The sequence below is a fragment of the Thunnus maccoyii genome, chromosome 19 (assembly GCF_910596095.1).
Source record: "Thunnus maccoyii chromosome 19, fThuMac1.1, whole genome shotgun sequence".
Classification (NCBI taxonomy): Eukaryota; Metazoa; Chordata; class Actinopteri; order Scombriformes; family Scombridae; genus Thunnus; species Thunnus maccoyii.
Genome location: NC_056551.1, coordinates 16,533,989 through 16,555,460, shown reverse-complemented (window position 1 = coordinate 16,555,460; position 21,472 = coordinate 16,533,989). Strand labels below are relative to the sequence as shown.

Sequence of the window (21,472 nt, the reverse complement as noted above, 5' to 3'; positions counted from 1 at the left end):
TCATGCTTGATTTTTCCTCCAGCCATATTTCTCTGGGGCATAGAAAGATTTATGAGAGGTACTCTGGCTCTCTCTGACCACGCCAGTGTTTCCTTGTCAAGTAGTGTGAGGACACAGCCCACAAGTCCTTAGATAACAGGTGCCATGTGTATGCATGACTGCTTATGAATGTATGTAGTCACACAGCGTTGTTTATCTTCCAATATAAGCCTGTTATGCCAATAGTGAATATGCAAATAGTTTAGTTTACAGTCAGTTGTTTAGTGTCACTGCATTAACAGAATGTCTATTGGAAGAAAGTAACTGCTGGACGTGTATGCACCAACACAGCAGGAAACGGCAGCTGTGATATCCAGTGAGAAGCTGGCCCAAGCGGAGTTAACAGGGAATGGGGAGCTGCCACAAACAGGGACCCCTTCCAAGAGGGAAAATAGAGTACAGTTTACACACACAGCATGTTAGACAAGCCCAGACTTGCCTCTGGTACACACACTATAGCCAGTGTTAAGGCAAGGTTCAGTGACTTCAGAGAATCTATAGATCATCCACACATGCGCACACATGCACACACACACACACACACACACACACACACACACACACACACACACATACACATACACACACACACACACACATGTACACACACACACACACACACAAAGAAGCAGACATGAACATGCACACATTCAGAAAAAGCCAAACAATTAGAGATAGAGACATAAATAGTGCATCAAATTCAATTGTTTGGTCTAATATGATTATAACAATCATTATTATTATTGGTGTGGTGTTGTTGTCATTAAAAAGTAGATAGGTAAGGTGTACCGCGCCAACATGACATTCCCGAGCAAATAAGGGATCGCCTATATCAATGAATCTGATGCTCCATGAAGTAGCTGACAGATTCAGTTGATATATTATATGGAGGAAGATAGTTCCAGAGTGTGAGCGCCAAAACAGTGATTTAAAGGTGTGATAATGGATGGATAATAGACCTTGGTCAGACTAGCTACATGACCTTACAGTGAGGTTTCAGCATCTCATTAATGATGCTGAAATTTGACTGTGCAGAGCCATAGTCATTAAAATATATGCTACAGTTTACTGGTAGCCATGAATGGTAGCATGACCTGGAATAAATACATTCACATATGGGACCACTGACTACATTTAGTTAAGAGCCTGGCCACTGCATGCAATATGCATCTAAAAACTGACAAGCCCTGATTAACAGACACCTGGCAAATCTACATTTTAAAATCATGAGGACAATCACAATTGGCATCACTCTATGATAGTCTCTGTGGACTTACAGCAAATTGGACAATTCTTTGAGAAATCCAAACTGTTATTTATGAGAAAACTATGGGATTTGTTTCCAATTCCATCGTCCATTCATATGCTCAGACCAATTGTCCCAAAATTTGTAAATAGAATAGTTTTGGAAGTCTTGTTTGCTATATGTGTTATACTTATCACTGTCATATCTATAAAATATATCTATTTGCCTAAATATGCATTTACTCTGATTATATAAATGTATATAAAATTAAATCAATTAAAAATATATCAACAAACATAATCACATTTTTAACAATTTTCCATTTCATCATCTTGAAGAGAATCATTAACCACATTAACGGAGGAGCTGTCTTCTGTTAGGGAGCTGTTTTCAGAGGTTTCAGCTAAGTAGCTAGCTATTAATAATCTAGCTAACTAAGTAGGCTACTGATACCCTGCTTACTATAGCAGTGTGTGTAGCAGTTCTGCCCTATTCTTTAACATAATTGGAGTTAGGAAGATTTACCGAAGATAAATGTGTCAAATTAATCAGTTAGTCCTAATTCTTGAAGCCTTAAATCAAGCCAATAGTTGTCAAGATATTTCACTCTGAACCACAAATGTCAACTTCATGGTGGTGCTGAAAGAAAAGTCAGGATTACCAAATTCAGAAGATTCATCCTCTGGGGACCAGAAATGTGCGTGTAAAATGTCACAGCAATCAATCCAGAAGTTATTGAGATATTTCAGGTTGGACCATAGTGATGGACCAACTGAACAACTGATATTGCCATCCAAAATTACAACAGCTTTTAGCCTGGCTCAAAATCTCCGCAATTGCTGCTGGCTGGTGCAAAATGCATTCTGAAATACTTGTCTATCCCAAGTCCACACAAGTCAGCTGATAACACGGGCGGAGCAAGAACACTTCCGGTCATTTGAACTGTACTTGGCTAGATGTGGACTGAAAATTTGCAAGCCTTGCAACATTAAGGCTGCAAACAACACGCTTTGCGACATGCTTTTAAGGCAACAGACTCACTCTGTAGCACAGCTGGTACTTGCTCCATTTAAAGAAATATGTTGTTGTGAATAAGTAGATGTCTAGTCCTAATTTCCATTTTAAAAAGTCCTATATTCAGGCCAATATGGCACTAGACACATCGGTACATGTGCTAATCCTGAGATATTTGACTGAATACAACATTGCAAGGCATGATGTCTATTTAGTGTAATTGACTTTGATTTTTTTTTTTAAAAAGCTATTAATAAATGTTTATTATAAAGTGTATGTGTATATTAATATGGGATCAAAGGTGTAGAAGATCACAAACACTATTACTGTTACTGATTTAACTACTATGTGCACATATAGCTGCACATAGTCACATGCATAATATCCAGGGAATGCTTGATGCTGCCGCTGCCAGAACTACAGTGATAAGAGGTGCACAGATGGGACAACAACAACTATTTTTATAGCTTTAATACCTCATCCCTAATGCCAATCCCTGTATAGTTGTTCTAATATGGATTCGCTAGCAGGGCAAGAATAGAAAATCCTGCTAATTTCAGCATTTATTGCACTCAAATCCCCCTAAAGTGACTTTTTTAAAATGTGGAATTACATCTAAGACATGATCTTTGACATTGGTTTTGGGCTTGAGTCTTCATGTGGGAATTGTGGTACCATACAGCACCATCCATTGGGAAGCGACCTCTTCGATCCCTCCATGTTGTCCCACGGCCCAAGTGTCATGAGTCCACTGATTCATTTGCATGTTTTGAGGATGAGTCAGTCACCAAAATGTTTGCATGCTGAAGTATTGACTCATAAAGCCAAAAAAAGGCAAACCTCAAATCATGTTATCATACTTTATACTGTGGATATGGTTTAGCTTTTATATTTAATTTAATTTTAGTAGAAACAACTCATTGTATTCAACAAAACTGACTTAGAACTGAAATTCAATGCAGAGTGCAAGATAAGGAAGGAAAAATATTCACATTCTTATTATGATAAGCATCAGTACACTTGAGCCACTGCATGTCCCAAAGAAGTGTCTGACTTGCAAACCAGCTACCACTTTACAATGACAGCATCCAATGACATGAAACCAAACACCCAGTAGGTATATTATATGATATTGTACTGTACCTTCAGCCTCTCGTGGGGACCAGTGTCCAGAAGGGGCACACGGTCGTGGGGAAGATGAGTTGGAGGCATACTGCAGTAGAACTCTCCCCTCAGTGCATTTATCACACACTGATCCCACTTCTCTAGGAAACCAACAGACAGGCACAGCAACCAACTTAGATACAGGTCATATACGCATAATTTATACAGTAAAGATACAGTAATGATGATGTATGATGTAAAATTATGTTCCAAAAAATGAGAGTTAAACGTAGTTGAAAGATGATGCTTCCAATTATTGTAGTCTGTAAACACATCATTGAATGTTAAATCACACACATCGTTATATAAATTCACACAATAATCAATAATGTAATAAATCTCGATCAACTTTATTACCATACACACCCACATCTGTTTGGCAACCTAGCTAGCTCATTTCACCTGTCGTAAAAGTGTCCAGAAATCGGTGGAAACCATTCCAGGATGATGGAATTATGATGCTGCTCAACCACTTGGGGGGCCATTGGCACCGGAGGAGGTTTGGAGGCGGGTTGCCAGGTCTGGTAGATGAGGTCCAGGTAGCAGTGCATCCTAGCCACCTGGTTCAGAGTGAAGGAGTCTGTACAGGCATCATCTGCAGAAAAAGTCGGTCAATGTGAGGGATGGAGATGTCGTTTTGGATTGATATGTGATAGAGGACGGTGGTAGAAGGTCCAGATCACATGAATAAATTATGCTCTTATTTAGCTGTATGGCTATTTTCTGTGTAACTATGACAACAAAAGACATTAAACTTTTGCACAAAATGAGTGACATGAAAGGATGTGCCCCCTACTGTGTTTTCCCCATGAAATGTCCCTGCTAAATTCCACACCTGTCTCAGTATGCACACAGAGTCAACAAATTCCTCTATGGTGATCTCTGTGTGTCAGTTTTTGCATGTGAGAGGTACGGTATAACTGTGGCCAGGTAAGCAGCAAAACACATGTGGAGGCTCCATCTCACCTGCATAACTCATGTAGTTGTTAAACGGCGTGTGTGTGAAATGTCGACAGCCACAGGTTTCATTGCCTGGTTCTGGATCGTGGCAGCCTTTGTATTTGGGTGTGGGGTTGGTGTCCTCACACAGATCTCCAGTCTCCATTGAGGGCTCTGTCTCCAAGCATGCGTCATTACACGACTCAATCTCTGATATGCCTTTAAACACGTGGTAAAGCCCAAGACTGTGACCGATCTCATGGACCATTGTGTCAGTGTGACCGAATGTACCATAGAAGGAAGGGTTCAGCACAATTCCACCTGAGAAAATACATATGAAGAATAGACACATAAACAAGTACATGAGTAAGTAATTGTGGAACTACGGTAAGATTCAGACAATGCATTATTCATGAGCCACCTCAGCTTCATTATCACCTTCTTCCCTGGTAGAGCAGTGATGAAGACAGAAACTGCTTGGGGCTTGAACTGTAATTACTCAAAATCAACAATCTGGGCTGCCAAAGAGGGGGGTGTGTGCATGTGAGTGCGCATGCATGCATGCATGTGTTTTTATTTGTCTTCTACCCAAATGTGTGAGGGCTTCTTTGTCCCAGGGCCAAGTGGCAACACCCGCCAGATCTTCATCAGAAGAATTGGCAAAGAAGACATTCAGGTGAGTCGAGCCATCCAAATGCAGAATCTCTTTGAGCTCTTTCACATCGAAATAGGCTCTGGAAAATAAAAAAGAGAGAAAAAGAGTATTTCACATTAAGTGAATAGCTTTACAATGAGAATAGTCTCTTCGCAGTGAATACAGATCTCACCAAGGCAAAGTTTTACAGACAACAACAGTGTCCCTTGCCAAAAAGAGATTATGGAGTGTGATCTCTGAGGAAAACAGCTCAGAATTAGGCCTCTGTTGAATTCAAATATTTTCTTAAAGTGTACTGGCAATTGCAATGGCCCTTAAACCAACAGAATAAAGGTTGGAGAAGAATGAATAACCTGATGACGTCAAAACGGTTGGTGTTTTAAGCCAATATGCCCAACTAAATAAAGGCTTTTAATGTAACTTCTCTCTTTGCTCTGCCTGCAAACCACCTTGTAGTTTGAAAGTCCCATAACAATTGATGTTTTTGTCACTTTTTACAACAAAGGCTGGATTTTTTTGGTAATTTTGTGACTAGAAGCCCTGGTCACAAAATCATTTATTAATAATAACTTATTAATGGGTGTGAATGGGGCTAGTAAAAATGTTGACCAGTTGAGTAATTTGTTCTCATTCCATTAAGTTTAATTGCAGTCCCTGCTCACTTACACTTGTGTAATGGAAAAAAGATTACAGACCATGTTGTTGATGTTGTTGTCTACAAAGTACAAGAGGCAAATAAACAGTACAATAGGCCAAATATGCAGCTATGGGCGTATAGTGCTCTTTGAGTTGAATTCTCACTTGCAGAGACACTAAATGCCAAGCCACAATGTTTTTGTGCGCATAATGATGTCGGGTGTTTTATGTTGGAAGACAGTGAATCATCCCATAAGCAGTATAATAAAACATTTTTTTCCCATTATTTTGTAACAGTAAGAGATGTCATGGCAACCCACATAAATACCAAACAGGTGTTGGTAGGAATAAATCTACTTTACCAGCAGGACTAAAAATAATCTGGGATTTTTGGACATCATAATATTGTGACGTAAATGTTTTCTCATGGTCTTACAGGCTGCACTGCAATAAAATTACGCTTATTTTGTTTGATTTGAATAGACTCATGAGTGAAATAAACAGTGAATGACTGTTTAGCTATCTTATCCACATATGATATTTGATATTAGATATTAAAATCTTACCCTTAGTCCCAAATATATTGCATAATGTATTATACTCTATTAGCAAAACCATGAAATAGAGCTTTGTGGTTGCACGTAGCACAAAACGTGCTGTCAACATCTCAGATCAGCCTGACTCATTCAAATCTGCTTGAGACTTCAATTAATCACTCAGGTATTTAACTATTCTTCTGCTTCCCTATCAATGACATAATGTTTTATCTCAGGCCCTGGGAATACTAACGGCAGCACTAATGACTGCAATCATTCAATACAATGAGGTATCTCCAGCAGTGAAACTGTCATTCATTTTATGAACACATCAAACACATTGTTCTCTATGAGCCTGGCTGGTGGTCCTGGCAAACAGCATCAACAAGCTCAGTCATCTCTTGGAAGAGTCCATAATCTGTTGCATATGCTCAAGTGTCAGTTTATTCTGTTCCTTTGGCTTTATAAGGCTTTGGAAATAGATACGCAATGGATACAAAAATGGGAGTTTATCAGAAACAAAACATGGCCTTACTATCACAAATTAGATCCTCTTTGGATGTTTTGACCTAGTTTGCATGACCTACTTGCCCGCCTCATTTTTTTTGTACTCATATTTTGTACGTTCTTGGATCATAAGATTAAGTGCAACAACAGTGAGGCTAAAACAACATACAGCACCTGACCCAATACAGCTGAGAGAGGCGACCGTGAATTTAACCATCCTCTCTGGTTAAATGTGTAATAAACGGTAAAATAACACAATGTAATCTCTCGCTGGAACAAATAAACCACATGCTGTTGGCACTCTTTTGTAAATGGTAGCCGATGTCTTGCCATCATACATGTTTAAGTCAGTAGCTACATATTGGAATAATGAATAAAGTCTGGTTTGGCGTGTACTGGCATAAAAATGGACAAGCATGAAAGAGAGTAGGTGAAATAAAAGTAGGGTTCTCAGAACGGAACCTACATGGTGAAAAGCAGGGTGATGGAGAGACAAAAGAGAATCACGTAGGTGGTAAACATGCTGATAAATTACAGTGTGGCATTGTAAACATGAAATACAGTGTAGGAATGACTTTTGTTAGCTATCAGTGACAATGTTTGCCAAATAATGAAGATTGCTTAGTCATATCTGGGTTGCTAATGCTATGTTGCAGGGTCAATTTGCACTTGTACCAGATTATCACATTATTTGTTTACATGAACTACAAATCAGTTTTGATATTTTATAGTACATTAGCAAAGAAAAATGCAACATTGTCACAGTTTTTGGTCATTTCAGTCACTTACGTTGTACAAATCTTTAAACATATATACAATTTAATTTTGTACTACAAATGAATCGTTTTGTAAAAGTAAATGTCATGCTTTGGTTTTTGTGTGCATGTATGATTTATATAAGTCCACTTAAGTGAGCAAATATAATGATAAAAGCAAAATTTCAAAGACTGTGAAGTTTATTTACTCTTCCACTCAACGGCTGACTTGAAATAAAGTATATTCACACTATGCTTTGCATTGTGGTAAAGTTACAAGGTGGTTCATAGTCCCACTGGACTTACAGACTCTGTATTTGATTTGATTTCTTTTGAGTATAATCTAAGGAGATTGAGGTTATCACCAACAATATAGCCTACGCATTGGTGAAATTTCACTACTGTGACTACTGTTATCTCTGACATGTAACACAATTCATGATGAATGGCACTGTGATAAAAAATAATAATAAATAATAATAAGCTTAGAGTGGAGGGGATCAAATTTGACAGTTCATGATTTTATCTAGATTATACGGGGGAATTTGGGACCTAAGAGAAGTGTAACAGCTTGAGTGGTACCACTTCGGTGTTCGGTGTTAAGCCTGTTTCTCTCTTTTGGCGAGTTTTTATTTAATGTAGAAAGGAAATTCCAATTGCTGCTGCTGTTATTTTTATTAGACCATTTATTCTCTTCGATCAAAAAACATAACATTGTATTTGGAGTCTAGACTCAGAAGTTGATTATTAGACATGCAGAATCTATTCCGTACTCAGCATTTTTAAAATGTATTTAATAAGCACTTAAAATGTGGCCAGCTGCACCAATGTGCTCTTTTTGGTTAATAGTTCTATGTTTGGAAAGCAAGTGTCTGCATAAAATATTAAAATTTGAGTGTAAACCCAGGCTGTCTCATAGCGTATGTTCAATGTAGCCTGAAGGAAGCAATTTAAAAGTCAGTAACACTGGTGTTTGGCAGTGTTCTGGAAGAATTTACACCAGTGAGAAATTTTTCCCACCGCGACAAGCCTGCTAAGGTTACCACCAATGCACATTTCATATGCAGCTACACGAAATGTTTCATAATATCTCTACAACCTTCGCTGGACAAGTCTCTCTGCCTCAAATCACAAGTTGGATAAAGAGCTGCTTAGTGAAGATGCACCGTTCCCCCGAAACAGACGTTTTGAATAAAGGGTTCAGTGTACCAAATGTTTTTTTGCAAGCCTATGTGAGAGCAACTGGGGGCACTCACTGGGGCCAGGTTAAAGGAGAGAAAGAGAGAACAGTAGATATAAGGTCCCTCTTCCTAATAATTTCAGGAATTTCATTATTTCCTTAGAAAATAATTTGTCCTGAGTTTTTGGACATGCATGAGGGGGGAAAGGGTCAGAGGGGTTTGATGCTGAAATGATTGAATCAGCAATGAATAAGAGCAGCAATCCTACTGTAAGGTCAAAACCTGTCTAATCTGAGTTCAATTATTTCAACGTCCTTGGGCCTGTTTCAAAAAAAACAATGTGCATCACATGCTGGATTGATACACAGGCTTTCAGAGCAAAAACACACAGTTTTAGAATGATCAGATTAGATAAATAAAAGATCCTTTGTGTGCCTGTGTTTGCATGTGTGTGTGTATGTGTGCACATATGCATGTTCTAGATTTCACACAATTGTCTAATGAACACATATGTGAAGATTTGGTATAGGCTTTGATGCACCGTAATGCATGTTTGTAGTCAGAACATGAATAGTTTGGGCCTTTCAAACACTCTGTCCTTCTATCTGTCCATCCACATCTTACTCAAACCTCCTTGCCAATAACCCTTTACCCCGCTTTACCCCGCCCCTGGTGTTCTCTCTCACTCTCACACACCCCTCAACTATTTCCCCATCCCATAGCCCCTGCTCCCCTCTCTTGCTTCTCATCATACATTTTTTCAGCAGAGATGAGCCACTTGGGAAGGAGAAGATTTTCCATGCATTTAACCACACCACTTTTCAGACATGTCCTGGGAAAAAAACAAAAAAAAACTTGTAAAACAGAAAGAGAAGGAGATAGAGAGAAATTAAGGGAGGGAGAGAGAGAAAGGTAAGGTAAGTGCAGAAAACTGAGTATCACTGCAGGGCATCTGTTGTAGGGAGATCCAGGGGTACGTGTGGCAGCTCAAACTGCTGTGTTAATGCTTTTATATCTGATACATATTAAATGGGGGATTATGACTTCATCCATTTACATCCATATATAATTCATATAAGCCCATAAATTTGCCTCGTATACATATGTCTGGGGCAGCATAGTGTGAAAGCAGGGGTGAGCTGGCATGGCAATGACAGTCTCACGGCCAAGAACACTTTTAAAATTGGAGGGGGCCCTCAGCGCCCCTGTCATCAAGTCGGTCAACACCACAGCCCCTAAACCCATCATTCATCTCTGCCTTTATTACTATACTTGAACGCTCCTCTTTAACCTTCCAGCTTACTCCTCCTTTTTTTTCCAAGAAAGACACATGCATAAGAACTGTGTCAACGCTCAGATTCCAGAGATCCTGCCGTGACTGCTTGTTGTTGTGAACAGTTTGAAAAAGTGGGATTTAAATGGACGATGGGACTATTCAAAAGCCCCCAAAATCTTCAAGTTCCTATCTGAAGTAGGAGCTCCCAATCAAGAACCGGTATGAATACTCACAGTCCTGGCAGATGTTTGTGAACATCTTCCATTACAGCTAGCTACAACTCCCCTGCTTGACTAGTGGCCCATGTATGGCACCTGCTTCATACTTCACCCTCCCCTCTCCCTTATGCAGAGGGTTTTCTATCAGCCACCGTGAGAGCACAGGTGAAACTTCAACAACAGGTGCTTTTATAAGTGTGCTATGGCTTTAAAGGGGAAGTGCAAAGTCCTGGTATTTATGCCCAAGCACTCCATTATGTTTTATGGGATGGGGCCTTAAGGTTTAGACGACCAACTGTAAAACACCCAAGTTAAGGGCCCTGGAGATTAGCTCCCCGCACTGAGCTAGAATACAGCAGGGAGCGGGAGTGAGGGAGAGAGAAAGGGTGGTCCATCCATTAACCTGCCACAGTGAGAGGTATTGACTCAGGAGGGTGAGAGAGACAGAGGCCAAGGGAAAACAGATGACCTATTAGCCTCTGACAAAGCCAAGCCAGAACTTCATTTCCCAAAAACATATTGAGGCTGAAATGGTCCTAAGATCCACCTTACAAAGTTTGTGTATCCATCTTGCTTTAGCTTGGGAGGTGCTTCAAAGAGCATTTGAATTTCAGGTGCTCAAAGCCAGTTATTTCGAAACAAGTCTTAGTGACAGGTGCGTATGATCAAAATTGCCCTCTATCCAGTTTCTCGGATACTACATTGATCATTCATTGACAGTTTAACATGCATATCAGCGTCTCAAAAAACTTATTCCTTGTGCCCTTTGTTTTCTGCCTTTCTGCACACATCAGATAAATCCACACTGTATAAATTACAGCCACAATTTCAGATGTCCCTAGCTCCAGACAAAGGAATGTTCAGCCTTAAAATAAATGCTGTCAGATAACATCAAATACCACCAAAACCATAAGAAGTGTCAAAACCAAGGTCTGTGAAAACAATGCAAAATATTTCCCTCAGCCAAATGTTGAGGGAGGGGGCGGAGGGTTATTATCAATGGTATTTTCAGAGGAGAGACTGTGTCAGGACCACAGAGCTGCCTGTGTCCTATGTTATCCAGATTTTTTGAAAACACTACACGTAAGTGGTAACAGGTGCAAATGCTGCAAAAATAAATGCAGGACCTCACAACCATTGTTCCCCTACATACACAGTACATTGTTCATCTAGAATTCCATAATCAAGGAGGAATGTCAAAATGTTTGTAGTGCAGCTCTCTGCAAGTCTCTCCAGACATACCATAATCAAAGCAAAATAAGCAACCACTTTGGGAGATTATATCTATTTCGTTAGAATGAGAACTCTCTTGTCCTTTCTCTGTCTCTTTCTCTACTCTTGCTGGTATCCTTCCTTTCACAAGCCCATCTTTCAAATGCCCGCAGGGAGATTTGAACATTGCAACAGCAAGCTTTTTGCCAATTGTTGATGTCTAAATGAAGTAGTTTGCCCACCAGTTGATGAATGGGCTTCTAATGATGACTAAGCTGGAAGGGATGTGGTGGGAATTGAGAGATGGAAGCAACGGCAAACCCACCTGCTTTCCTCCTCTGATGTTGTTAATTAGATGTCATTATTTAGCTATTTAGCGGTCATTTTAAACAACAGGATAGTGCCAAATAGACAGCGCTTCCAGCTTAACTATGATTGAAAACAGCCTCCTTGATTCCTCGATTCATGCTATCAGAAAGACCCAAACAATCCCACACTTTAGGTCTACTAGTTTTTCTCCCTTTTGCTTGTCCCTACGTGACAGTGGTAAAAAATACTGACAAACATCTGAATTTCGGTCATTTTTGTCTCTTTTTCCGGCATAACCATAAACACCCCCTGCATTGTCCACAAAAATGTCTCAGTCTACTGTGTTGAGTTTCAGTGTACCAAGAAACAAACAATCCGACAATTGGAGGTCTGGCACAAACCTTATTACAGCGAATTCCAGAGATTTATTCTCCTTGCCAGCTTTTACTCATCATCTACAAGCCACAATGAGATTACCTCAAAAACAAAAATTTGTATGCATTTATGAAAGCCTCTGTATTCTTCTAAAGTAGTCACATAAAACCACATAATATCTTGCTTCATGTACAGCACACCTGGGAGAGTCTGTAATACTGGTTTTCACATGTAAACATTCTTCACTGTTTTTCGTGGAAAATTCTTTTAGGCACCCACGTTTTGGGACCTATACCTGCCTCTCCAGGAAACATGTCTGTCAGCGGTTTCCTGGAGAGAGTGGTATGTCTTTGAAATGATTTCCATTGCTACAAGCAAAAGCCATACTGGACTCTCTTTTCTGACCTCTATTTGCTCTAACACTGTGTTTACAATGTCACTCTTTCCAAACCAACTCCCCTCTCCAATCAAGCCAGCTTAATTAGGACCACTGGGTATAGGAGACGGAGTAGAAAGAGGTGGGGAGAGTTGTTGAAAAATGGATACAAAAATGAGCGGTCTGGCCTGTGCATTTGCTACCAGGAAACTCATCCTGTTGCGTTTGTTTTGCCCTGCTTAAGTGTGGAACACTGATTGAACCAGGCCAAGGCTAGATTGGACTAGCTGCCCCCTGAGGATTTCCCAGGCCACACAGGCTGGGAGTTGAGTTACACTCAGCCTCAGCCCAAATGGTCAGGAAACAGTAGGACTAGGCATCAAAACCTCTCTTCAGGGACATATGTATGGAGAGATTTGTTGTTTGATTTATTCTAAGCATGTGAGGCCATGATGTGGAATTATTCAATCATGTCAAAAACTTTATCAAATTAAGCAAGGAATGTTGTGGTTAGTTAAAACTTTTTGGCGAATTAAACTAACAAAGAGTATTATCATTGCTGATGAAATGTAAAATCTGAAGAAAGTGATTGTGAAAATACTTACTTGTGTGGAGAAGAGCGGTTGAAGCAGGTCTTGGTCACATCCGTCACATTGGGGTTACAACAGTCACCAAGGTCATAGAAGAAGTTTTCCCAGTTACATTCGGGGTCACATATACCATTACCCTGCTTGTGCTCAGGGCAACGGTTCCGGTGCCCGGACATGCAGTCACCAGCATCATACCCTGTCAGCGGATGGTTGCATTCTGGGTCACAGTTATCATCACCAACTTTGCTGATATCACAGTTAGCTATAATCAGCCGGTTACGAAGGGAGGAATTGGTCACATTGTGAATGCTGAGCTCCCAGGTGATGTTGTAGGGACTAAAGGCATCATTTAGCTGCTGGTGCTGCAGGCTGATTTGGTGGTCTGATACGGTTGGCCTCGTCTGTGCATCATCCCAAATATTTATCACCCGATATCGTACTTTCTTGGGCCGTCGGAAGCTCCAAAGGTGGTTGTAGTTTTTGATGACCTCAACATTGTCACAAATCGTTTGGCCACAAGTTGGAGGCTCCAGTGTTGTGTCCAATAATCCTTCAGCATTTCCAACTCCACCACCACCCATAAAACCTAATCGTCCCCCCACTCCCTGCTCAGGTTGAGGAAAACTACCATCTTTCACAGTCAGCCACTTCCGGCCTGGTTGCTCAAATGTTTCACGGATGACCAGCTGAGGTATATCGTGGAGGTCCTCATGGCCCTGCATATCCCTGATAATCTGCCTCTGCCCTCGGGCCTGCCTCCATAGACCCACCCTTTCCACTGCCCCCCTGTAATTATGATTCAGTGCATTCCCCCCAATCATCAGCACTTTGCACTTTTTGGTCAAATGACTGAAGACATCACCCGATTGCTCCCGACTGACACCCACTTGGGCGCCATTGACGAAGAGCTTCATATATACACCATCATATGTGACTGCGACATGTGCCCATTGATTGGGTATGTAGCGAGCATTGGAGTGGATGGAGGTCACTTTGTGGGCACGATCAGTTTTAAGGGAGAAGAAGAAACGAGGGTCACCGTGCCCATATTCACTAACTGCCTGGATGCCAAGCAGCCAGCCTCGGTCACTGGAGGCGTAGAAACATTTGTCGTAAAGGCCTGGAAAGAGAATGAAAAAAAAGTCAATCAATATGTGAATGCCTTTATATCCAAGTGTGGATGTGGATATGAACAAGACAAAATGAATATTAATAACAAAAAAGTACTGTTCATCATTCACCTGTAAAAGAGCTAATTTATCCTGGTGAAAACAACAAGGCAGCTATGGAAGAAATGCATTAATTGGTTATGTCATATTGACACCCTCACTACATCTTCCATTTCCATTAAAAGCTTTACTTGCCATGTGCACAAGCCACATATATCCGACTCTTAATGCTAATTCAGTATTTGTTGGTCAATATACAAGAAAGGTTTCAATGTATACATTTTACACACTGTATGGATCATTCTGGAATATTTTGAAGAGTTATTTCCAGAGGCAGACTGAAAATGTAGTTGAGATCAGGGAGCTAATGTATTAATATGATATATTTTTTGATATCTAAAGACATGCTGTCCTGGAAATTGGGTTGAAGTGCATGTTTAACTAAGGGAGACCCCATGGAAATCTCTCTGTATAGGCTTTTTCGTGAACACTGAATGCATTTAAAGTTGTTCGTGTAAATGTCCCTTGCCAGTGGGGTAGCCAGAAAAGGCTAGTTTTCTGCTAAAGCCTTGTTTTTGTAGAGGCACCAAAACACCTTTTTCCTGTTTCATTTGGACCATGTATGTCAGCTTCAGCATGGTAATGTGTTTTCACTTCTTAGGGGATCTCTGAATGCTAACTGTTTGTTTGTTTAGTGCTTGTTGAGGTACGTATGTGCAGGCGCACAAGTTCAGGTCTATGCGTATGTATGTGTGTTTGTTAATGCACGTTTGTGACTATCTTGCATAGATCCATAAAGTATAGTCATGGTGTGCAAAGATTCCAAAGCACCTTGACATGTCTCACAAGGTCCATCTCAGCATGAGAAAGTCTGTGTGTTCACAGGTGATCCTGAGGAGAGAGCTGGACTCCAGCCGTGTCACAAGAATACATCCCTCAGATTTGCTAATATCAGGTAGAGTAGCACTTCAAACTATGAGCGTTCTGGCAATTACATCAATCCACAATGTGACACTCAATCTGTGACCTGCACACCCAGCCCATATAGGTGTGAAGTGTGCTTTGCAGTTGCTTTCTCTCTCTCTCTGTCTGTGCAACAAATTCCTGTAAATACCCTTCATATTTTACTCTGCTACCCTCAGTATGGTCTGAAATTATAAGATGATTATAACAGTAACCATCACATCTTTGCCTCAACGTGCTTGTCCACTTCAGATGCCTTTGTCCCCCATCGATTAGGCTACCTGAGCCTGGAATAAGTGGCTGGCTAATGGTGATTGCACTGCCATCTTGCAAACTTTGACCTGTTTCTAATTAGATGCACACTCCAGTATGCATTCATTAACTTGGTTTTTCAATGGACTAATGTTCAAAGAGTGAGGGCTGGGTTCAGCATCAAGGTCAGTCCTTTGGTGGATGACGTTTTCAGGCTTTCCACTACACTGGAAGGAAAAAGCCTTCCATCTGTCAGCTAGTGCACTCAAGGCTAAAAGGTGTGCTAAAATGCTCGCAGGGCTCCTAGTGTAAACAGCTGTCATAATTCTGCCATGCTCAATTAATCTAACACACTACACTTTTCCAGACCCTGCACTGTGACTGGTCGGGCTCACACAAACACACCTACACACACACACCACACACACATACTTATAGAGACCTGCATATAGTATATATATATATATATACACACACACACACTCCCATGCGCACAGTCAAATTGAAACACGAAGTACACATTTGTGTCCACTCAGAAATGCACACATACAAACACACAGGCACACACACTAAGGGATTTGCATGTGCACACGCTACGGTGGAGAGCTGTTCCTGTCAGGTTCAAAGGCAACCTTCCTCGCACTTGCCATTTGTCTTCTTCCAAGAAAAACACACTCAGGAAAAAAGAAAAAGTAAAAAAACACACATACACACACAAAGAAAAATGTCACAAGGACTTGATAAAAAGCAGGGAGGAAGGGAACAATGAAGACTCCGTTTACTTTTGAGCTGTTCTGGCTCTGAAAGGTCAAAGAAAGGCACTTTTCATAGTCATACCAAAGTGACCGCCGCAGCAATTTCCCTGAAAAAACAATGGAAAATTCCATTGATACTTAAAAAAACAAACTTAACGAACATAACAAGGATATTGATTATAAAAATGTCATCATGTCACTTAAAAACACTTGACTTTAAACATTTAACTTGGCTGTCAAGTTTGAATTAATTTAACTGTTAAATGCTGGTTTTAATAAGTCATAAATAATCTAACAAAGGTTTCACTTAAAAAAAATGTTTTTCCGTGCCAGATGACATAAATTAACACCACTTTTTCTGCACTGTAATTTACACTGTGACACTGACATCACAAAAACAACCTTCACATTAAATATGAGGACACAAGTTGGGATTTTGTAGTGTTTAACAGCACTTTTCCGAACATTTTAAATTAGCACAATAAGTCACTCGGTGCACAATGATAATAATGGTTCAAACTAATAAGACTATGAAGATGCTTCTGGTTGAGGTAATGATCGCTGAGGATAAGTGTTACACTCAGCCCTCAACCCCTCTTCAAACTCCAACCACTTGCCAGGTGATTAGTCATGTTCTCAAGATTATTCATCGTCCTCTTAGTATTCCAGTTACATCTGACTATAATGAAAAAGGGAGAGGCTCCAGTTTTTAAGTGTCCATGAAAAAAAGGAACCCTCAACAAGGAAAAAATTTGTTTTTTACCTCTGTATCATCACACTAGATGACAGCACCGAGATATATCTGTTATCGCAGCAATTATCTGCCAACGTCTGCATATAATTGTCCCCAGCAGGTCATGGAAGAGAACCTCTGTTCCTCTTGTGATTTATTTTCCTCTTCCTTTGATGCGGGACAACCCAACAGGACCCGGATACAAGGCTAATAGGGCACAACAAAGTTTGCATAACATTTGGACACAGAACTTGATGTTCTGGTTGTGTGTGTGTATGTGTGTGTGTGTTGTGTGTGTGTGTGTGTGTGTGTGTGTGTGTGTGTGTGTGTGTGTGTGTGTGTGTGTGTGTGTGTGTGCATTATAACGGTTGAAATGCTTTTAAACCTGGTATCACTTCTGACCACATGTAACTGTCACACTAGGGAAATGGCAGCACAGGACTCACTTTTTTTGTTGTTGTTCACTTAAAAGGGCACAAGACTATCTACCTTTGTATTTGACGATGGTTTGATTAGTCATCTGTAGAGTATAAAGTAACAGCTATTGATCCTTGAACATCCTTCTTTTCACCCAAAAGTGGCAGAGCAAGAACCCATCCAAATCAGCTAAACCTCTCCAAAGAATTCTTATAAGAAAACCAATTAATTCCACTTAACAACTTACGTTCATTACATTATCAACCCAGGGCAAAAGCATATACAAATGCAACTTTATCAGTCTGTGACTTGAAGTTTCTCCTTCATAAGTCATGATAAATTGATGATCTTAAGAGGTCAATTACATTCCTCTCATCTATTGTTCCTAAATGGAGTCAGAAGAATCTTGTGGGCACGAGAAAAACAACTCAAAAACAAAGACAAAAACACGTCACCAGGATTGGACAAGGATGCAGAAGTATACTGCGGGGCTTTGAGTATTCATTTATCAAGCAGAGACTGTGTTCACTGTATATGTGTCTGTTTGTTACCCTGTATGATTCCTTAACTTAGCAAATGCACCGAAAACAACAACATAAGAAAACATGTAACAGGTATGAAAATTCAACTATGTAAGAAAGAAAGAAAAAAGAAATAAAGAGTGAGGGAGAGATATTGTGTCGGTCAAAACAACACAGTTTTTAAAAAAACAGCTGCTGCAAACAACACTGCTGGGATCAAAACAAGGGGATGGAGCATTTTTAAAGGCGCTGGGATTTTTGAGGCCTGAATTGGATTTAAAAGATTAGGCTTTATTGAATTTGTCTGATCATCATATCTGCTCTCTTTAGGGCCCCTCTGGCACAAGCTCGACGGGAGCACATCTTAAAAAATGAACACATAAGATTACACATGAATAGTAATCTCTAGTAGGCAAAAGCCAGTGCGAGATGGGGGTGGGGCACAACAACAACACCTGTACATGTAAAGACCTGCATATATTCATGCTCATGAACCAAAACACACATACCAATACACAATAAATCCAATACCAGAGTCGTGACATATAGTAAATACCAAATCTGTCAAGGCTATAATGATAATTTTCTGTTAAAATTGTGTCAGAAGGTGTTTATTCAACTCTGCGGTAACTGTGGAGGTCGTAGTTTTGTGTTGTTGTTGTACTGGATTGCATTAAACTGTGCAGATGTTCCTGTTATTGTGTCCATCCTCTGTAAATCTAAGAGTCACTCAGGTCACAACAGACCCTCTCACCCCCCCACCCCCCACCCCCCCAATTTCAGACTCTTACAAGGGATTGGCTTTGCAGAGCATGTCCCTGCCAACTGGCTACCACTACCTAAAAGTGTACTGCATCTCAATACCCCCCCCCCCCCACACACACACACACACACACACACACTTGAGTGATTATGTATATATGTGTGCGTGGGGTGGGTGTGGGTGGGTGGGTGCATGGTAAAGGGGGGAGGAGGGGTTGAGAGAGCCAGACAGATAGAAAATAAAGGAACAAGTAAATTTGCTCATACGGTTTAGTTAAGTCCCTGAACGTGCAGTCTGACATACAGGAGGCTGAGGAGGACTGAGTTCAATTCAGTTCAATTCAGTTCAAAGGCAGCCATCTGCACAATTACTGTAGCAGGCAATGTGTTGTGTATGCAACGCTCCCTATCGGCAAGGCACAGCTACAAAAAAACTGTCCCATACTGTATTGCACAAAAGCGCTATTGGTCAAAACAGATGATGCAGAACAGTTTTTAACACCTCTCTAGTGTGCCTTTACGCATGGCTGCAGACCTGGCAGCGCAAAAAAGGAGTGCGCACAGATGACATCTACAAAGTATCAAGCTTTCCTCTGACGACAGGGATCTATTCAAGTGTCTGTGTGTCCTCCTCTGCGCAGTCAGTTAACAGAGATGCATCATCATTATCTGATCGCGCCCTTTAATTAGAAACTCGCCCAATAACCTGTGTTTTCGCTCTGCGTTATGGAGAGACTGTAACACCCAGCCGGTCACCATGACCACGAAAGCGCACCGCCATGCACTGCACAAGCACCAAGCAGGACATTTTCGTGCAAGAGGGGGGAAACCCTGGATCTCTCAGTGCTGTCTCGTAACTCCGGTAGCCAATCCAAGGGTGTCGATTTTGGGGGACACTCAAGATTGCGGCTTGAGCTGCGAGCTTTGAGCGCCTCCACATACAGCGACTCTCTGCCGCTTTGTGCCTGCCGTGACGTGCTCGCTCACAAAGTTTTGGCCATTACATCATAGTTTTAAAATAGCCAAGTCGGCTCAGAGAAATTACATTTTACGCACAGTGACATCAGCTGCCGGTCAAATGATGCAGTAGCCGATATCTGCTGCCCGTACTCCTCACTTAGATTTTTATGATCATAATTCTATAGTGGGGAAAAATGGGAAGAAAATACATTTGAATATTGCAACCATATTGAAGCGATATCTCTCTGTAAGGTGGCAAACTTAAATGTGATCAAAATCTTTAGTGACCCTATGGTTGCACTACCTAAAATATCCGCTGTACTTTTCAGAGCATTACATCATTGTCTAGTCTGATAGATGAACTCATTTTCAACTCACTGAAACTGCATGTTGCTTTGTTTGATAGACTACATGACACTGGGATAAAATGCTGCAGATTTTGCATGTTTTGCATTTAACTCACCAGTTTTTGGAGTTAGACTTATAAAAAGGAGTTGGGTTGACAGTGTGGATTGAGGATGTGTAGACTATCCTACCTGCAATCACCGTGGGTGATCGTTGACCTCCCTCCGGTTTGATCCACATCTCCAGAGTGAAATTTCCTCTAGGTATCTCCACGCCAGGCTTCAGCCGTAGCTGATCTCCCCTGCCGGTAAAATAGACAGCTTTCCCCCGGTCTGGAGAGTTCATCTCCGCCTGTGAGGAGCGCCGACGCTGGCGAAGCACCCGTCGCTCCAAGCCGGGCAAAGACCGTTTGCCCCGGGGCAGACGTGTGGCACAAGCCCCTGGGAAGGTGGCTTTCGCCTCCCTAATGCGCACCAACTCCCTCTTGGATCTCCCCTTTCTCCGGACTGTCCCGCACTCTGATCCAAAACACAAGATGAGAATCACCAGGCAAGACACCCAGGGAGATGTCCAAAGTTTCATTTTTCGGGAGAGGAAATTGCAAAAAAATATTTAAAATAAGAAAGAAAAAAATAATAAAAGAAACAACGGGATAACTAGGGGAAAAAATGTATGTCCACAATGTTCTCCTCTTTGGAATCCTCTCGAGTTTTTCCTTCTCTCTTTTTACAGCGGTAGAATGTCAAACCGTAGAAACTGTCTAAATAAACCCATAAAGCTATGCTGTTTTCCCCTCTTTATAATGCTAAGCCACGACCCCCTCTCTTAAGCAAAACTACTCTGGAGACATTCAGGGGACACAGGAATATTTGATTCATGTATGTGTTCCACGGTGCCTTTTCAATGGGTCCCATTTAGCCAAAGGGATGACTAATAAGTAATCAATCAAGAGGGGGGTCCGGCCGATGCCCCCCTCATCCCCTTTGGACGGTAGGAGTTACTCGCAGAAATCCACAGTTGTCCGCCAAGCTCTTGTCACACCTTTTTGTTGTTTCCTTATCCTACCCGTAAAACAGCATAAGAAATTGCACATATTAAATTCCAAAGAAAAGTGACAACAAACCGACCTCTCATATTTATTACAGGAAACAAGAGGTGAATTGTGGTCAAAAATGGTATCCAAACTTCCCTTTGCCTATGTGCCTGCACAAAAGTTGAAATGCACTATAATATCTGGTAAGGCGAAAGAGAGAAAGAGGGACAGAGAGCTGCAGAAGTAAGCATCGCGGTCCTCATTGATTGCCTGGAGCAGATACACTTGGAGGAGTCGGAGCTCGTCGTCCGCTTTAGAGGCAGTTTCTCCCCTAAGTCTTTTTAAGAACAACTCATGTTTCAAATGTTCCGGGGCTGTGTTTTTTTCAAAGTGGGAAGTCACACAGGTAGGCAACTCTCACTGACGGTAATTCTCTCTGTGGCACATAGTGATAGGATGGTGTTTACGGAGTTTGGAAGGCGTATATGTATCCCTCTAGCGGTTACAATTTAAACAATCCAACACTTCCATCAA

General features: G+C 41.0%; 1 protein-coding gene across 2 annotated transcripts in view; it reads right to left on the bottom strand.

Annotated features, from left to right (window-relative positions):
* The window catches only part of pappaa (pregnancy-associated plasma protein A, pappalysin 1a), a 90,929-nt gene extending 69,697 nt beyond the window's left edge, over positions 1-21,232 (bottom strand). For both annotated transcript variants that reach the window (XM_042396131.1, XM_042396132.1), the window contains exons 1-6: positions 20,097-21,232; positions 13,044-14,148; positions 4,991-5,136; positions 4,430-4,723; positions 3,866-4,058; positions 3,443-3,564 (exon numbers count right to left, since the gene is read on the bottom strand). In XM_042396131.1, coding sequence (XP_042252065.1) covers positions 3,443-3,564; positions 3,866-4,058; positions 4,430-4,723; positions 4,991-5,136; positions 13,044-14,148; positions 20,097-20,487 — 2,251 coding nt within the window. In that variant the 5' untranslated portion in view covers positions 20,488-21,232. The remainder of the gene's footprint in view (positions 1-3,442; positions 3,565-3,865; positions 4,059-4,429; positions 4,724-4,990; positions 5,137-13,043; positions 14,149-20,096) is intronic.
* Between the last annotated feature and the right edge of the window lie 240 nt (positions 21,233-21,472).